The sequence below is a fragment of the Phycodurus eques genome, chromosome 12 (assembly GCF_024500275.1).
Source record: "Phycodurus eques isolate BA_2022a chromosome 12, UOR_Pequ_1.1, whole genome shotgun sequence".
Taxonomy (NCBI): domain Eukaryota; kingdom Metazoa; phylum Chordata; class Actinopteri; order Syngnathiformes; family Syngnathidae; genus Phycodurus; species Phycodurus eques.
The window spans coordinates 8,756,834-8,774,434 of NC_084536.1; the positions used below are offsets into that span (position 1 = coordinate 8,756,834).

The 17,601-nt window shown below is 43.6% G+C and overlaps 1 protein-coding gene across 4 annotated transcripts in view; it reads left to right on the forward strand.

Moving 5' to 3' along the window:
* mphosph8 (M-phase phosphoprotein 8) overlaps window positions 1-17,601 on the forward strand; it is a 39,701-nt gene that overhangs the window by 17,536 nt on the left and 4,564 nt on the right. For 2 of the 4 annotated variants that reach the window (XM_061691767.1, XM_061691768.1), the window contains 2 exons: window positions 1,829-3,956; window positions 4,554-11,198. In XM_061691767.1, the coding sequence (XP_061547751.1) occupies window positions 1,829-3,956; window positions 4,554-5,842 (3,417 nt within the window). In that variant the 3' untranslated portion in view covers window positions 5,843-11,198. Of the gene's footprint in view, window positions 1-1,271; window positions 1,319-1,828; window positions 3,957-4,553; window positions 11,199-15,285; window positions 15,427-15,502; window positions 15,590-16,040; window positions 16,196-16,831; window positions 16,984-17,601 lie in introns of those variants that run through there. The other 2 variants (XM_061691770.1, XM_061691769.1) reach the window with 2 other exon arrangements.

Here is a 17,601-nt window from a genome sequence, read left to right on the forward strand (position 1 = left end):
GGATTACTTGGGGGTTTCCCAACATCTAGTGAAAATTTCAGGTCAATAGCACCTTTGGAAGTATATTTCGTGAGAAAAATGGTGATGTGTTAAAGACTTATTTCACCACTGTATTTAGTGGTATATGTGCTGTTCGGGGACTCCTCATCTGTGTTGCGTGAAGGCAGTCTGTGAATTCCTATTTGAGTCCACGATCATTGGACTACATTCCACAGTTGCTTTTTGCTTTCCTTTGCGTCACCGAACTAAATATTAGTTGAATACACACTATTTCTTCGAACTGCTTCACATCTTTTTTAAATGAAATCCATCAATTTGGGCTATGTCACCTCAGGACCCCGGTCCATATTCCTTTTTGCTTTCCCGTAAATCACTGAACTCCTACTGTAAAATTCTTGGCCTACATCACCATAAATAGTCAATATCCTCAGTAAACCTTTGAAGCTGTGTATTATTTGAATATACTAGTATTGATTGCAGGTACATTTATACATGGCATCTCATCTTAATCTCATTGTACTTGTGTATAGTGACAATAAATTAATGGATGTGGTTGGATGTTTGATGATGGTCGGAGGGGCCGTAGGCGCAGAATGGCAGCCACGCGCCTGTCAGACTCCCCTAGAGCTGCTGTGGGTACACGAGTAGCTTACCACCACCAGGGTGTGACTGTGGAGTGAATAAATAGTGTGCACTTGCAAAGCATCTTTGAGTATCATTAAAATCGCTACAATACTGTAATAAATTATTATTATTATCAATAAAAAGGCATTCTATTATTGGACCAGTTTAATATAAAGCGCAATTCTATACTATATACATAAGTAGGGGGTCCCCGCTCCAGCTTTTCATGTGGCGGGTCCTTAGCCTTGAAATTGTTAAAGCCCCTTCATATAAACCATTAAAAAAAAATCACGGTTATCAGTATTTATATCGCCTTGGAGAAGCAACACTTATCGTGCATCCCTAATTTTTAGTATTCATTTTTTGTTCACTTTCTCTTAAGGAAGGAGTATTTTACTCACTTTTTAAACATTCTGCTATTACTCTGTGGACAGTATGTAACACATTTGCATATTGAAAGGCGAGGTTCCCATTTCTGTAGTGCATGACTGATAGGACTCATAAATCTGTTTGACAGGCAGCAACTGTCAGCTTTTCACCTTATTTAAAGCTGCTAATGCTACTCAACGCTACTTCCTCAATCCCTATCGGTACTTTTGCATCCTGTTGTGGTCTGTAGGAGCTGTTGATGCTGTCTGTGTTTTCAGGTGATGAAGATGTCTGAGGAACACTCAAGAAAGTGGACAAGAAGCAGGTACACACCATATATATACTGCTATAAGAACACTTAACTTCATAATCATATAGCACATGTGCCATGCGCCAATCACCCTTCATGTTTTAAAACATATAGCTGGTAAAATTCAACACAAAACAAGACACCCAAATGTTTTCTGTCCATTTCATCGTCAACATCCCATTCCGCCATTGACGAGCTTATCAGTTGGACCATGCTGCTTGATCTAATAAAACCATTAACTTGTCCTTGAATGGGTGACGTGGTCTTTCTGCTGATGATTCCTAAAGGTGTGGTGTTTTTTTTTTTTGTTTTTTTTTTTGGGGATTTATTTTTGGTCACATCAAGTGAGCCTGGTTGAATGGGCCTCGGATGTTAGCGTTTGCGGGGCATTGCCAAGGTGCTGGTGCGTCACACGGCCGCAGGAACATGTGCATATGATTGTTGAAGTGCCAGCGACCCGTTTCCAAGACACGGGAGGCCTTGATTTAGGTGACCAGTCTTACACATCTACTTGTTCTCTTGCAGGCATGTACTACAATGGGTGTGAAGAGGTCATTTGACAAGAGAAGTCAGAGGGATGGGATTTTTATGCCACAGTTTTTAGACTGTACGCAAGAGGGCAGGAGTGGCAGCCCGGATAAAAACCTCCAGAAGGGTGTGCCCGAATCAGAGCACGGTTCAGATCAAGCAACAGAGACATTTAAGCTAGATAATGCAAAAGTCAGCAATTTGAGGTTGAGCTTCGATGTTCCTAACCAAACCGCAGATGCAAAGGACTGCGACCAAGAGGGAGAAAACGTCAAACCAGATGGGAGTAAGACAAACAATTTAGCATCAATTTCATCCGAGGAGGCAACAAAAGACGATGGCAGAACGACAAAATGCTGCCGGAGGAAAACTCTCAAAGCCAAACAGCCGACGCGAACCAGTCAGAGGATATGCAGGAAGATAGTCCATACACTATCCAGTACTGATGAGGAGAAGGAACAGTGTAGAAAGCACTTTTGTTTCTACTGCCAGATGTCTTTCAGCCAGCTGGAGAAGCACTTGGAGAAGAAGCACGCCGAGGAAACGGACGTGGCCCACGCTATTCACTTTCCCAAAGGCTCCAAAGTCAGACAGACCCTGCTGGACCAAATCCGTGACAAGGGCCATTATGAGCAATGCACCAAAGCACTCCGAAAGGTGGGTGACAAGGATGACGGCACACATACAGAGGTGAAGAGTCCTAAAATATGCGTACGCGACTTTCTCCCCTGCCAGCAATGCTATACTTTTTACCGCAAAACCGACCTGTGGTGGCACGAGCAGTCCTGCAAAGCCAGGAAAGGTGATGACAAATCCCCCGAAATTCCAAACGTGGAAACTGCGGGACAAAGCGCCACTTTGCAGCTGCTTCCCGTGTCAAAGTTCTTGACGGACGATTGCAGGGAAATTATCCGCACCATGCACCAGGACGACATCACCCGGCACATCGTCCACGACCCACTCATTTGCAAATACGGTAGCGCCTTGTCGGCCAAGTACAACCACGACAAATCTCAGTTTGCCTACATTGGACAAAAGTTGCGGCAGCTAGGCCGGTTCATGATCGCCATCAATAAGCTGGATGGCAGTGTGCGCTACCTGCACCAATTGTGTCTCCCGTCCAGGTTTGAATTGGCAGTGGAGGGTGCCAAGAAAGCTAGCGGTTTCGATCCCAGTTGCAGTCGGTTCAAAACCTTTTCCCTGGTATCCAAAATTGGCTACTCCTTGAAACGGGCCGCCGAGATAGCCTTTGGCGAGAGTTGCATGACCAAAGATCAGCTAACAGAGGGCGAGGTGAGGGCCTTCATTCAGTTAGTGGATACCAAATGGAGCGAGCGCTTTTCTCGCAGGTCCCTACCACCGTCATCCTCCAAACCGGACATTCGGAAGGCAGAGGTTAATGCATCCAGTGTGACGGAGGACCTGATCAAACTCTATAGGTTCATTGCTGATGAGGGGGACGAAGCCAGGAAGGAGCTGAGGTACAATCCCAGTGTGGCCAACTGGAAGAAGCTGAGTGAGGCCACGCTGGCCGACATTTGCCTCTTCAACAGAGCACGCGTGGGCAACATTGGCCGGCTCCTTTTGCAAACATATGCCGGCAAAAAGCTTGGAGGCGTCTTTGTGCCCTCAGCTGATCAAATCAAGAAATGCTCCAAACTGGAGCTGGAGGTCAGCGGGCACTTCACCCGGGTGGAACTGGAAGGTCAGTTTGGCAGGAACATGTTGGTTCTGCTCACCGAAAAGATGACTTTGTCACTGGATCTGCTGGTGGAAAGCCGCCATGACGCAGGGGTGTCCAAAAGCAACCCGTACCTCTTTGCCCGGACTGAAGGACACTCCTTCATCCGAGGGCTGGACTGCTTCCGAAGGGCGGCGGTGGAATGTGGAGTGAAGAACCCCGAAGCGCTCCTGTCACCGGCGCTAAGGGAGCAAATCGCCTGCTGCTGGCAGCTCATGAGCCTCAGCCAAGGTGAGCTGGATCGAGTAGCCGGGCTGTTGGGAAAGAGCATCCAGGAGTGCTATGCCTTGTCCAAAAACTCGTTGCAGCTGGAGGAGGCTAGTAAACACTTGCTCCAGTTGGACCGCATGCGACCAACAATTCCAGCTAACACAGCTAGCAATGGTGAGCATCATTTATTTTGTGTTTATGCATTGAAATTTTGATTCACAGCAGTTTTAATAAGTAAATCCTGATCAGTGACCGTGGGATGGCAATAGCCTGCCTGAGCTATGTAAATAACTGTGTTGGTTTTATGGGTTCATTGTGTTGGAATATTAAAAATGAATTAAATTCGGATAGGTTTTGTATAATGAATACTCGCAAACGTGGATTTTTTCATTTTTATTTTTACAATTTTTATTTCAAGTTCTTTTTATTTTGTATTTTTTCCCCTAAAACAGCAAAAAAAAATTTCAGCTTAAAAAAATCACAACACTGACAGTTTCATCTGAAAAATAATCGGATGGTTCAGATTTAAAAAAAACAACAAAAAAAAACAAACAACAACAACAAAAAACAAAGCTTGCATAATGTGAACATAGTTATTTTCGAATCAGAAAAAGCCCCTCCACGCAAAAAAATATGGCTACGTTTTTTTACATTGTAGAACAGCCTTTTCCAAATTTGATTAGCTATACACTCCCTGTGTGGAGTTTTTTTGTTGGACCTTCAGATCTTATCCTTCCAGGTTTTGACAACATAATGATTTCTTCTGTGTAGGAACTCCATCCAAAGCTGTCCTGAAGAGGCGACCGTGGAGCGAGCGTGAGCAGGCTGCCGTCAGGCATCACATGAGTGAATTTTTAAGAAGGATGAAAGTACCCGGCAAGAAGGACTGCAACGCCTGCATTGCTGCCGAACCGGATCTGGCCGGCAGATCTTGGACCGATGTGAAAAACTATGTGCACAACAGCATCCAGACCTTGCGTAGACGCAGTAACCAGCACAGGGGGGAAGGTAACAGCAGAGCTTTAAAGCCCAAGAGACTGAGAGAGGAAGTCCAAAGAACAGATTTGGACGACGTGTCGACGGGCTGTAGCTTGTCTTCAGGTCTTCAGGACCACCTGACAGAGAATGCAAAAATTTGCATGTCTATGCCGCCGCAAGAACCAAATCCATACACCCCAGAGATGCCTTTAAGCTACATGTCCTTGTGTTCTCCTGGTGCAAATCTTATCCACACCAGTCAGCCAATAATGTCCACGTTCACATCGTTGAACGCCACCGACACTCAAGTGGTACCCACGTTCACGCCGCTCAGCACCACCAGTGCACTCATGTCGCCCATATATGCGTCAGAAACCGACAGCATCCATCCAATGGCTCCTCCTTATTCGCCAAATACCTCAAATATGCCTCCCCCGGTCTATGCCGACCCTTTAAACTCCCCCGTGCTTCCCAGTTATGGTGTTCCCAGCACCTCCATGCTTCCCACGTTCACTACACTGAATTCCCCGACTCCGCCCTTGGTCCCGGCCTTCTCCTCGACCTTAAGCGACCGAAGCGGGATGATGGTGTCCTCCTTCACGGCACTCAACCCCTCCGCTGCGCCTCCCTACCCGACCGGTCAGCCGACCACTTCTGTGACGGCGCAGGTGGTCCCGACGGTCCACAGAGGCAGCATTCACGATGGGGTGGCCCCATCGCTTCCACCTCACCAAAACCCCCACCCCACCCCAAAACCCCACCCCACCACCAAACCCCAGAAGAGGCACAAAAGGTTGTGGAGCACCGAGGAGCAGGCTGCAGTCCGACGGCAGTTTGGAGACTTGTGCAAACTGGTCAAGGTGCCGGGGAAAAAAGACTGTGACGCATGTTTGGCGGCCGAGCCGGCCTTGAGTAGCCGCACGTGGCGGGAAGTCAAGTATTTTGTCCACAACAACATTCAGTCCATGAAGAGACGAGGCCTTGCTGCTGCTGTGCCTCTGCTAACTGAACAACCCAAACAGGAACTACAGACTCCAGCATCAAATGCGGAGTGGGACGGTCCTGTATATCTGTCCCTGTAAATAGCACTACCTTAACATGTAATATGTTATTCCAAGAGTTTCGAAACTAGATACAAAAAGTTCAGATCCAGAGTTCCACACTACAGTTCGCATCGGGTGGCATGCAATAGCTGCGTCCGCTACGTCAATAATAGGGGTGTAACAGTACGTTGAAAAATCACAGCTTGGTTTTAAGGTGACGGTTCTGTTCACATTGGGTACACTTACGGCAGTGATTCCCAACCACAAAGATCATCTGGTGCATTGGTACTCTGCTGTTGTCACCCAGGGACCCACATTTTCTATTTGTCGTTCGGTCGCGACCCACTTATAGAAGTTATCAATATAGAAAACGTATTGTTCAAAAATTGCCTCTGTAATTGTTTATTTCTTTTTCCAAACATAACTACACTATGCATGCTTACATGTTCAAAGTGCCTTTTAGAGCACCTTAAAACATGATAACTGCATGTATACATAAATAAAGTTAAATATCACAATTGCACAAAATACGTCCACAAAATTACACCTATATCTTGGCACTGACCTATTCTTTTTTTGCAAAGTCTATTTATTATCTAACGTTCCATATATGAATACGTTTCTTTATCTTTTTGACTCATGCCTTTTAAAATAATGTCTGTTCCAAATAAAAGGCAAGTCCAACCTGGGATGCACGTTAAATATTTCACTATACACGGGTTTCTAAGTTTACAATGGAGTTCCACTCTCATAAATCGGAACCCTTATGAACCCTGGTAAGCGTGTCACTAACCTACACTACTAACACAGTAGTAAAGTCACAATTATACAGTATTTGCATAAAAGCAAAACTAATAAAAAAAACTGAAATAAAACACAGTACTGGTACGTTGTATGTCGGCGCCGTCATAAACCAAGGACCCCTTTAATTTTATGCAACCTGTCTGTGATCCATCCATAATGGTATGGCATCCAAGCTTACTTGGGGCAAGTGGCGGAGTACACCCTGAACTAGTTTCGAGCCACTCGCCGTAAAGTGATCAGTACGGTGAATGTTTATGAAAAAGCGCTTCTGGGCCATAAATATAAAACAGAAAAACAATAACTACGGTGCTTAGCAGAGTGTGCCTTCTTGACGCTGTATTCTTACGCCTCCCAGCAGACTAGTCCATTGCGCGCCGTTCGTAAAACTCCCTTCGGGACCGTGGTAAACCCAAAAGATCTTTTTAGGAAAACAGACGAGTATAAACTCATTTGGCCGGACAGCCGCTAGCCAGAGGCTAAGCGGCACTGTTTTATTTTATGGCGTAGCCTGTCCATTACCTACTATGTTTCGTGCAAGAACCGTACCCCTCCGAATGTTCCCGACCCAAAAAGTCTGATACCGTTACACCCCTGGTAAATGGCGTGACATTACAGCGAGAAAAAGTTAATTTCTGCTTCCGATACGTGCTAAAAATTGTTTTAAACGGTTACAAATGAGACTGCCCTTATACTTCAAAGAGCCTTTGCTTCATACAAAAATGTACTTCCACCATCAGCCATATTCCTCTGTGTATAGACTGCTTGGTCACGCTGTGGTTTAGTCCATTGACCCTCCCTCTGAACTAACCCCACCAACAAAATGACTTCAACCGAAAGCATTACGACTGTTGCTTTTGATGAGTTCGCGTCTACACTTAATGTGTAATGCCGAGATCAGACGACAAGATTTTAGCCCCAATATTGGCCTGATTAGCTATTGCGGGCGATTTCCCAGATCGGGCCCGACATTTTGTCGGGAACGACAAAACTTCTTGTCGTGTGACATCATCCACGACCAACGATTTGGCTTTACGACAGCCCTACAACGCCAAAATGAAAAGCCTAGCATCTTAAATTTTTTTTGGGGGGGGGGGATATCTACCGTGTAGTGTGACATATCAGCGACAACTCTCTTGACAACGCACTTTGACATCGACCAATACGATTGCATATTGTAACCGGCGCATCGTCTCCCGTGCTTTCTGTTGTCAACATACTGGTCCCCGTTGTCAACATTTATTCACGCCCACAAACTGTTTACCGATGCTTTAGCGCATGATTGGACAGAACGCTGGCATGTTTATCGGTAGCACTACCTTGCTAGGCTACATAACGTTTTATTGCAGCCTTGCGAGCCGTATCACATTAAAAATACGTGAACATGCTGTATCTCAAGCAATCCTTGAATGAACGTCCTCTCCCGAGCACTGGTGACGCCCGCTTCACGATTTTCCTCATTTTGTTCTCCCCCCCCCCCACAATACATTGGCGCGATCCATTGTTGTTGTGGTCGCCATGGTAACGGGTGTATCTGGTCGCATTGACCCGTGACACGTTCTCTGGTTCCGCCTCTCCGAGAGTGTTTGATTTAACAAAATAAAGCCCAGTAATCGTAAAAGGCGGGATACGGTGGTATCGGAATACATCGTGTCGTGTTGCCACTGTCTGGCCGAGATACGGCAAGATTTTATGGCAGTAGTCTGACATTGTGCAATCATGAGAGACCAAATTTGTCTTGTCGCCTGATCCAGGCATAAGATTATTATTTTCCGTGTTTAATACGTTCATTCACCAAATCTTCACGAGAATTTCATCCCACCATTTCAACCGCCAGTTGATCCTTCCGACAGATGTTCATTTCTACGCTTTAGGTATTAGGTTTATGTTGTAGATGGTCCCAGTATTGGTAGCACTGTGTATACACTTAAACCCATGTTCATGTTTATAATCTCTTTATTATGATGTTGCCCTGTACAAGAACAATGTAGAACAAATTTTGTACTTTTAGTGTATTTTGTGTGAGAGATAAAATACCACAGTGGTTGGGAAAATTGGTTGATTCCCAAAATTTCTGGCTGATATTTGAATGTAACTGGCCCACAACCAAACCTCGCAAATGTTTTTTATTTATTTATTTATTTTGTTTCTTTTTTTTTCTTTGGGGGAGGTCATCCATCCAATTCCTGATACAGGACTTTAGTATGACCACTAGGGCTGCAGCTATTGAATATTTTTAGAATCGAGTATTCTGCAGATTATCCTGTTGATTTAATCGCATAATCACATAATTGATTTTGCGTTTTAAACACAATAACGCGCATGTGAGGTGCAGGTAGAGTATTTTTTTCTGTCCACTTGGGGTCACCGTCCTTACATTCTACTGTAGCATCTGTGGCTATGTGTGAGTAAGGCTTTTAAAAGGCACGGCCTGGCCTGGTGTGGGCGTCAGCATATAAGGGTGTAGTGTTGGCTGGCTATTAACTGGTTAAATTAGCTAAAATCAATGTTACGTTGTGCTGCCGGTCGGAGACATGCTGATTCGCTCGACGTTACACTTTGTCTTCCTTTTTAAATCTGCAGTATGTAACTGTTTTTTTTTTTTTTTTCCATTTTCCGCAAGTCATTTTCACCTAAGCCACTACTGAAGGAGATGACCCAATGCCGCTTAAGCCTATGAGCTCGTCTGTCATCTTGTTGTATTTTTCGGTATTTGTTTTTTTTACATTTAGTGAATGTCTGGTTCATTTCCTGCGCTTTCAACTTGGTGACCCACCGAAAATGAAATTGATGCATTTTAACCTAACAGTGGGCGGAGGGTGACCCCTTGTCATTTGTAAAAGCTCACTAAACATTATTTTGTGTTTCTGTAGCAGAGAATAATCATACAGTAATTACTGTGTAAACGAATACAATAATTGCCACGAACGAACAAAAACTCTTTCTGAGGACCCCTTAGGTGCCCAAATAAAATGTAAAATATGCGCACCGAATAATGCAAGCACAAATATAGGGAATGACTCATTCTATTTCTGTCTGATATCTTTATCACAAATGCAGACGGGCATCGATGACAAGAGAAAACAATAGCATTCGTATGCTGTGACCGAAATCCATTCACCTTCCCGAGGACCCTTAGCTGACCAACAAGGTCCCTGAAGTAAAATAAACAAAGTACAGCAACGTCCAAGCAATGCATGCACAAAATGACCAATAACAGTGAATTTATAACAATTTCCTCTTCCGAAGAGTCCATCTTTTTTCCCCCCGCTGGCTGTCATTCCAAACAGAATACAAATCTTGTCGAATGTTGTACAAAAATCACATACAAGGGACCTCCTACGTCATATGGAAGCGACAGTTTGTTTTTGTAATACTGAATTCCAAACAGAACTTTAGCATGATAGCTCTAAGAGTGAAATGACCCAAATCTTGGGACATTTTCTCTCTCATGGACCCCCCCCCGGCTCGTGGCTTATTAACTTAATTTATTTCTACGTGAAGTGGTTCATGGCACTGGAGTAACATTAGTCGGTGTGGACAAATGATCCCTGCGAAGAGATTTTGGTTTGACCTTTTTAGTAAAGGAATTTTTCGATGAATTGTTGCAGCCTTAGTAGGTCATCCAAACTTGAGTCCTGCATGGGTCAGTTTTTTAAATCGGATTTCAACTCACCGATACATGACCGCATCTTACACACGACCCAACCGCTGGAAACTTGAGGGTCACGCTTTCGGTATTGAATACATTGGATAAGTTTGTTCAATACGAATGAAAACCCTCACTGTCCAAATTTGTTTCGTCCACAAATGTATCACAAAGCTCCTTCGTTCGATCCTGTTGTAGTTTATACAGTTTACTATTTAAAAAAATAATAATAATCATCATTTGAGCCTTCAGTATTGTCCAGACATTTTCAATATGTTCTTCCAACATTGATGTTAATATCCATCAAAAAAGAATTCCTATTTTTCAATTTTGGTGTAAGATTCCACATTGGCCCCAGTCAATGCCTTTTATGATGTATTGTAAGGAACTTAGAACCTGTGCTTGTATAATAAAACGTTTCTTGTCTTAACTGGCCCACAATCTGTTTTTTTTGTTTTGCATTTCGCATTTCTGGATGTGAAAATTCTCTATCCCACCAATCAACATGCATCACTGTGCCTAACTCTGCCCCTTAGGTACCCTACGACTACTAAATTGCAAAGGAAGGCTGGCAAAAAGTGTTACAGTATAAAAAACGTGGAGCGCTCGATGAAAATAGGTCTTTAAAATGAAAATATTGATATTGTGATGTACAACCCCAATTCCAATGAAGTTGGGACGTTGTGTTAAACATAAATAAAAACAATACAATGATTTGCAAATCATGTTCAACCTATATTTAATAATTTTCTAAATAGCAAAATAATATGGGACTTTTAATACGTATAATTTTGATGATGATAACTTACAGCAAACAAAATCCCCAAGTTCACCATCTCTCAAAACTATAATGTTACATAACAAACAATTAAGAAACTGATTATTTTTAATGTAGAAATTAGGCAGGAATTTGCACTCTGAGAAGTATTTTGGCAAGTGTTTAATGAGTCTATGTAATGTTTGAGTACTGAAATAAAATTCTGTCGTATTCTAATTTATTGAGATGTACCTGTATCGTTGTATCTGGTCACCAGATATCGATATTGTTGCATTTTCTGGTAGGATACGGTTTTTCATGAGTTGAATATATTGATACGCCATCGAGATATCCATATTTTGATCTCATGAAAGTTTATTGTCTCAATTGGTATTGTACTGTAGTGATATGCCATTGCCAGATTTGAATAATCTTGCTATCTGATGAAAGCAGTGATGCCTTGAATTAGTTTTTCAGGGTTTTTTTTCGGCTTTGTTTTTTGAGATAAAATATGTTTTTCTTTGGACTTGCGTGAGCAAACGTAAGAGCGCTGTATGGTGGCAGTGAACACAACTCAACTCACTTCACATTAAGCAACACTTTGTGTGCAAAAGTAAAAATTTCTTCAAAAATAAGAGGCTGTTTTATAAATGCCACTCCCAGTTGGAGTTCACTGTCAAACTAAACATAAAACAGAAATACACGTAGTGTGTTTCAAAAAAACAACCAAACAACGGTCTAAAGAAACACTAACACACTAGCTTAGTGCTATCAATTGACATGCAAACAATAACAATTGTCGAGTTTTTAGAATCCTTCAAGCAAAGGATATTTGAACACAAATGGTGGAGCAACAAAGGAACCAAACACCCTCCTGTAACAGAAAGCATCTGGTTACACAATGAAGTGGAGACGAGCCATGGTCGATCAATAACCTTTATTGTAAAATTAATATAGCGTAGTGCTTCTCTCTACCATTGCCAGAGCAAGGAGATTATATATTATTATTTTTTACTGTATACTATTAACGACCCTGCAGTTCTTCCTGTAAATTGTGACTGTACCTTGGTGTCTGGATGGAATTGGATGAGCGAGTGTCTAAATGTCATTAGATGAATGACCCAGGGGCTGGGGTCCGTGCACTGAGGACAGCAGGGAGCGTGACTGAGTGAGCCTGCGTTTTGGAGTTGAAAAAAAAAATAATACAATTTTTTAAATTTATTTATTTATTTATTTGACATTGCTGCGCACAGCAAGTTGCACGGTGCCTACGCAAGTATGGAAAGTATGAAAAGGTACGGAATTTGATTGAATACATTTGCAGGTCCGGAAAAGTTTTGAAAATGTATTTTGGGGGAAAATAGTCATGTTTCCAAGACTGTTACAACAGCTCTATTTACTAAAACAAAAAATGATGAACATCTAAAAATAATTTTCTTTCACTCATGGTTAGTGCTCGGGTGAAGCCATTCATGATCAAACAACTGTGTTTACTCTCTTTAAATCATGATGACAACAGAAACTACACAAATGACCCTTTACGTTCCCTTGAGATTTTGGCCTGATAACATGCACACAAGTTGACACAAATGTGTTTTAATGGCTACTAATGGTAACCATCCTCACCTTTGATCAATTTTCACCAGATGTTGGGAACAACCCAAGTAATCCGTACATACAAAGAAGGTACAACAAATAAGGTCAGAAATTAATTTCTCTGTAGAATTTTGAAATGACACACGGAAAAAGTATTGAATACATTGAAGAAAGGGAGATGCAAAAAGCCATGGAACGCCAACACCGAAAATCTATCAATCATCAAGCAGCAATCCAGCCCCTTGTCGGTGAAAATGAATATCATATGGTTCAGTCCTAATTGATGGCCTACAAAAAGGCCTCATTGCCAAGGTGTGAGTCAAGAAACATCTCATGATGGGTAAGAGCAGAGAGCTGTCTCAAGACCACCGCAAAGTAATTGTTGCAAAACAGAACGATGGCATTGGTTACAGGCGCATATCTCAGCTTCTGGACGTTCCAGTGAGTACGGTTGGGGCCATAACGCGTAAGTGCAACGCCAATCATACCGCCGTAAAGTTGCCTCAATCAGGTGCTCCTTGCAAGATTTCTGACAGAGGAGGGGAAAGAATAATCAGAAGAGCTGTCCAAGAGCCAAGGACCACCTGTGGAGAGCTTCAATGAGACCTGGAATTAGCAGGTACTGTTGTCACCAGGAAAACAGTGAGTAAGGGATTCTGCCGCCATGGCCTGTAAGCACGCTCACCACACAAGACCCCATTGCTGAAAAAAAATGCCTGTCAAAACTCGTTTAAAGTTTGCTGAACAACATTTGGAGAAGCCAGTTAAATACTGGGAGAATATAGTCTGGTTGGATGAGAGCAAAATTCAACTCTTTGGATGGCCTAATGCACAGCACCTTTGGAGGAGAAAGGCCACTGGACATCACCCTGAAAACACCATACCAACAGTCAAGTTCGGAGGTGGTGTGGGGCTGCTTCTCTTTTCTTTTTTCTTGTCCTGTTCGGCTGTTAGGTCAAGCAGAATGGAGGATCTGTATCCCTTTTATGCCGGAACAGTTTTACTGTGTCACAGTGGAGTTTTTAAGCTTCCGCTGTGGTTCCTTAGTCTTATAATTGAAGTTTATCGAGAATCAGAGTCGAACGGAAAAAGTTTCGAGAGGGGCGAGGGAAACGAAGACAAAAGACAAAGCACTAATTGTAAACAGGATGAGAAAAGTAAGTCATTACATTATCTACAACAATGAAACATTAAATATGAGTGTTGCGTGGGGCTGGAGTGCTCCACCCTGTGAGGGAAGGACAGGACCAAACCGAGGGACCCAGGGTGGTCCTCCGGCCCCACCGAGGCGCCCCGACAACTGGAAGGAAGGAAGGAAGGAAGGATGAATGGGCAAATGTACCGAGACCATCTTGACAAAAGTCTGCTGCCATCTACGAGGATGATGGAAATGAAACGAGGGTGGACATTTCAGCAGGATAATGATCCAAAACATACTGCCAAGGAAACTCTCAATTGGTTCCAAAGAAAAAAATAAAATAAAGCTGCTAGAATGGCCCAGTCAATCACCTGACTTGAATCCAATCGAACATTTATGGAAAGAACTGAAAGTCAAGGTCCATAAAAGAAGCCCACGGAACCTTCAAGACTTGAAGACTGCTTGTGTGGAGAAATGGGGCAAAATCACACCAGAGCAATGCATGAGACTAGTTTCTCCATACAGGAGGCATCTTGAAGATGTCATTGCAAACAAAGGCTTCTGTACAAAGTGTTAAATCAATACCAGTTTCCATGTTCAATACTTTTTCCCTGTGTCATTTCACATTATGACACACAACTTAACTTCTGAGCTTATTTGTTCTACTTTCTTTGTATGTATGGATTACTTGGGGTTTTCCCAACATCTGGTCTAATTTTCATGCCAAAAGCACCTTTGGAAATATATTTGATGAGAAAAATGAAGTGTTCAATACTAATTTCAGCCGCTGTAAGTTCTATTGACACCATTTTGGGGATAATTATTAACGATTTACAATTACGCTTTGCATGCTGGGGATTCCTCCGTGACTCGGAATGGTGTCTGGCTGCGCACTCATTCGTAAATGTAAATGCGCAGCGATGTCGTCATTTACGCACTTGACAACATGGCGGCTTCCTACCAGAGCTTTTCCGCGGTGGCGAAGTTCACTAGAATCGCGGGCGTGCTGGAGCCTATCCCAGCTGTCGCTGGGTGGGAGGCAGGGTACACTCTGAACTGGTCGCCAGCCAATCGCAGGGCACATAGAAACAAACGACCATTCACACTCCCGTTCACACCTACGGGCAATTTAGAGTCTTCAATCATACCTACCACGCATGTTTTTGGGATGTGGGAGGAAACCGGAGTGCCCGGAGAAAACCCACGCAGGCACGGGGAGAACATGCAAACTCCACACAGGCGGGGCCGGGATTTGAACCCTGGTCCTCAGAACTGTGAGGCAGGGGTGCTCACCAGTCGTCCACCATGCCTCGCCGTGTTGGAATATAATTACTGTAAGAAAAAAAACATTATTTTTAAGTGTTGTTTAAGTATGTTTATAGCTAGACAAAAGGGGCTTGAAAATGAATGAAAAATATTAGTATCGCGATATATAGTTTTCGGATCCGATACCGTCCGTCTCAATACCAAATATGGACATTTTTGGTACTTTTTTTCCACACTAGCAATTTTGTTTTCATAACATTATGTTGTAATACCAGGACGTCAGCGGAATGTCGCTAAGCATGCTGGCGGCGGCAGGCGGTCAAGACGACATCCTCCGCTTGCTGATCCGGAAGGGCGTCCGAGTGAATGGTCGCCAGAAGAATGGCACCACGGCCCTGATGCACGCCGCCGAAAAGGTGACAAAAGCGACATATCTCCTCACCTTGTCATCGCTGGACTTGGCATACAATCCTGTTATGTAATATATTTCAGAATTTCGTGACGACCGTAGCCATACTGCTGGAGGCGGGCTCGTACGTCAACGCACAAACGCTCGGAGGCGAAACGGCATTGATGAAGGTGAGGCTGCATTTTACCACTTTTTTTGGGGGTTTTTTTTTTTACATACCAGAGATGCTGGTGTTCATCAGTATGAAAGAGCAGGGACATCAGTGTGACTTGTCAACCAAATTGAACAAGACGTGGCCCATTTTGGGTGAATTCCTGGGTCACATTTTGTTACAAAGTTAGAAAAAAAAAATAGGGAACTAAATCAGCCCTGGACACTCGTTTCACCGATTGTCTGTCATAACTGAACCCACCATAAAGTCTCAATCAAGGACTCATGCCCCAAACAGAACAGGAAGTCAGCCATTCAGTTTTCAAGCAGCCATTTCCGATGAATTCCACGGCTCCTACCAGGGAATTGGCCAAACTGGTTCCCTGTTGTAGTTGTCCTCAACAAGGTTGACAAGATGGAGGATGTACAGTATTGGATTGACCGGTGTCTTTTGCTTCGCCCACCCGACAGGCGTGCAAGCGGGGCAACGCTGACATCGTGCGCCTCCTGCTGGAGAATGGCGCTGACTGCAACATCCTGTCCAAGCACAAGACGACCGCCTTGTACTTCGCCAAGCTCAGCAACAACCTGGCCGTGTGCGACCTCATCAACAACCACACCAGCATGTGAGTCTTTGTAGGGACCAGGGGCCTCATGTACAAAGACTTCTGTGGATTTCCAACTGAAACATGGCGTACGCTGAAATCCAGAAAACGTCGTACGCACAAAAATATCCAGATGTATGAATCTGTGCGTATGCATGAATCCAAGCACATTTCCTTCGTACGTGGACTCCGCCCTGTCCACGGCCAAATTATATATGCAAATCATATTTAAATGAAGCCTGCACCTGAGATCCTGATCTCTGCATGATCAGGAAAAAAGGGCAATGAGCAAGGTAATGAAGAAAAATACATTTTCTGAATGTGAAGTTGCTCAATGAAGTGGAGGTGCGCAAGAAAGTCCTCTTTGGCACGCTGTCCTCTGGCGTTAACAACTCGCGAAAGAGGAGCGAATGGGATAGCGCGTGTGCGGCTGTCGACGCTGTGGGGTCGGAACAGCACGAACACGCTGAATTGAATTCAAATAGAAGCACATCAGCATATCAAAGAGGATATCAAAAACTTTTGAGTTTCATTTCACTCTTGATCCATCTGACCTTTGCCGTGAAAAAGAACGTTTTTGTGCGTATGCGCCTTTTGTACATGAGGCCCCTGGTGTAGCAGCGTGTGGCTCTGTGCTAAAAAGACAACTCTTAACAGGCTGACCAGCGTGGCCGAGGACACCGTCCGGGTGTACTTTGAGAGCCGGATAGTTCTCCTGGAGCCTGTGTTCCCACTAGCCTGTCACCGGCTGTGCGAGTGGCCAGAATTCTTCACGGAGTTCACCTACAAGTCTCAGCCACCGGCCGAAGGTAAAACTAACACCGCTGGTCACTGGGCAGAAAACTCATCATTTTCGCACCTAGCCTACAATGTCAATGTGACCAACACGAAAATGTGATAGCTGACCTCCTTTGTTTGCTAAGCTAATGAGCATAACTACGATTGATGACATGATGGTTTGAAGCTGATAAAAATGTAGTTTTCTTTATGGTTGGTGTCTTCGGACTAACGAACGAAGCCTAAACATTGGTGACTATCATCTTTCAGGCCTATGTGGCGGCATCTTGTTAAAAACAAAAAAGAGACATTGTAGATGTTTAAAGTCCCGAGGGTGCTATGTCACAGTCCCCTTCGCCGTTTACCTGAGCAAGGAGGAAGTGCTTTTACCCATTTGCCGAATGCGAGTTAGGGTTAGTTAACTCTAACCTTATTACAGTCACCATGTTCTATTATTGGCAACCTGCGCTCTGCTGTCTCACATTGCGAGGACGCTCAACAAGAACACAAAAAGGAAAGGCAACTCTTAGCATTTGAGCAGATGTAAATGCCTTATTGAGCTGCCTTACTGCCTTTTTGTTCTCAGTCTGCAGTTGTTGTCTTGTTATATGTTAGTTTGTTAAAATAAACATTGTTAGCATTTGATCGAT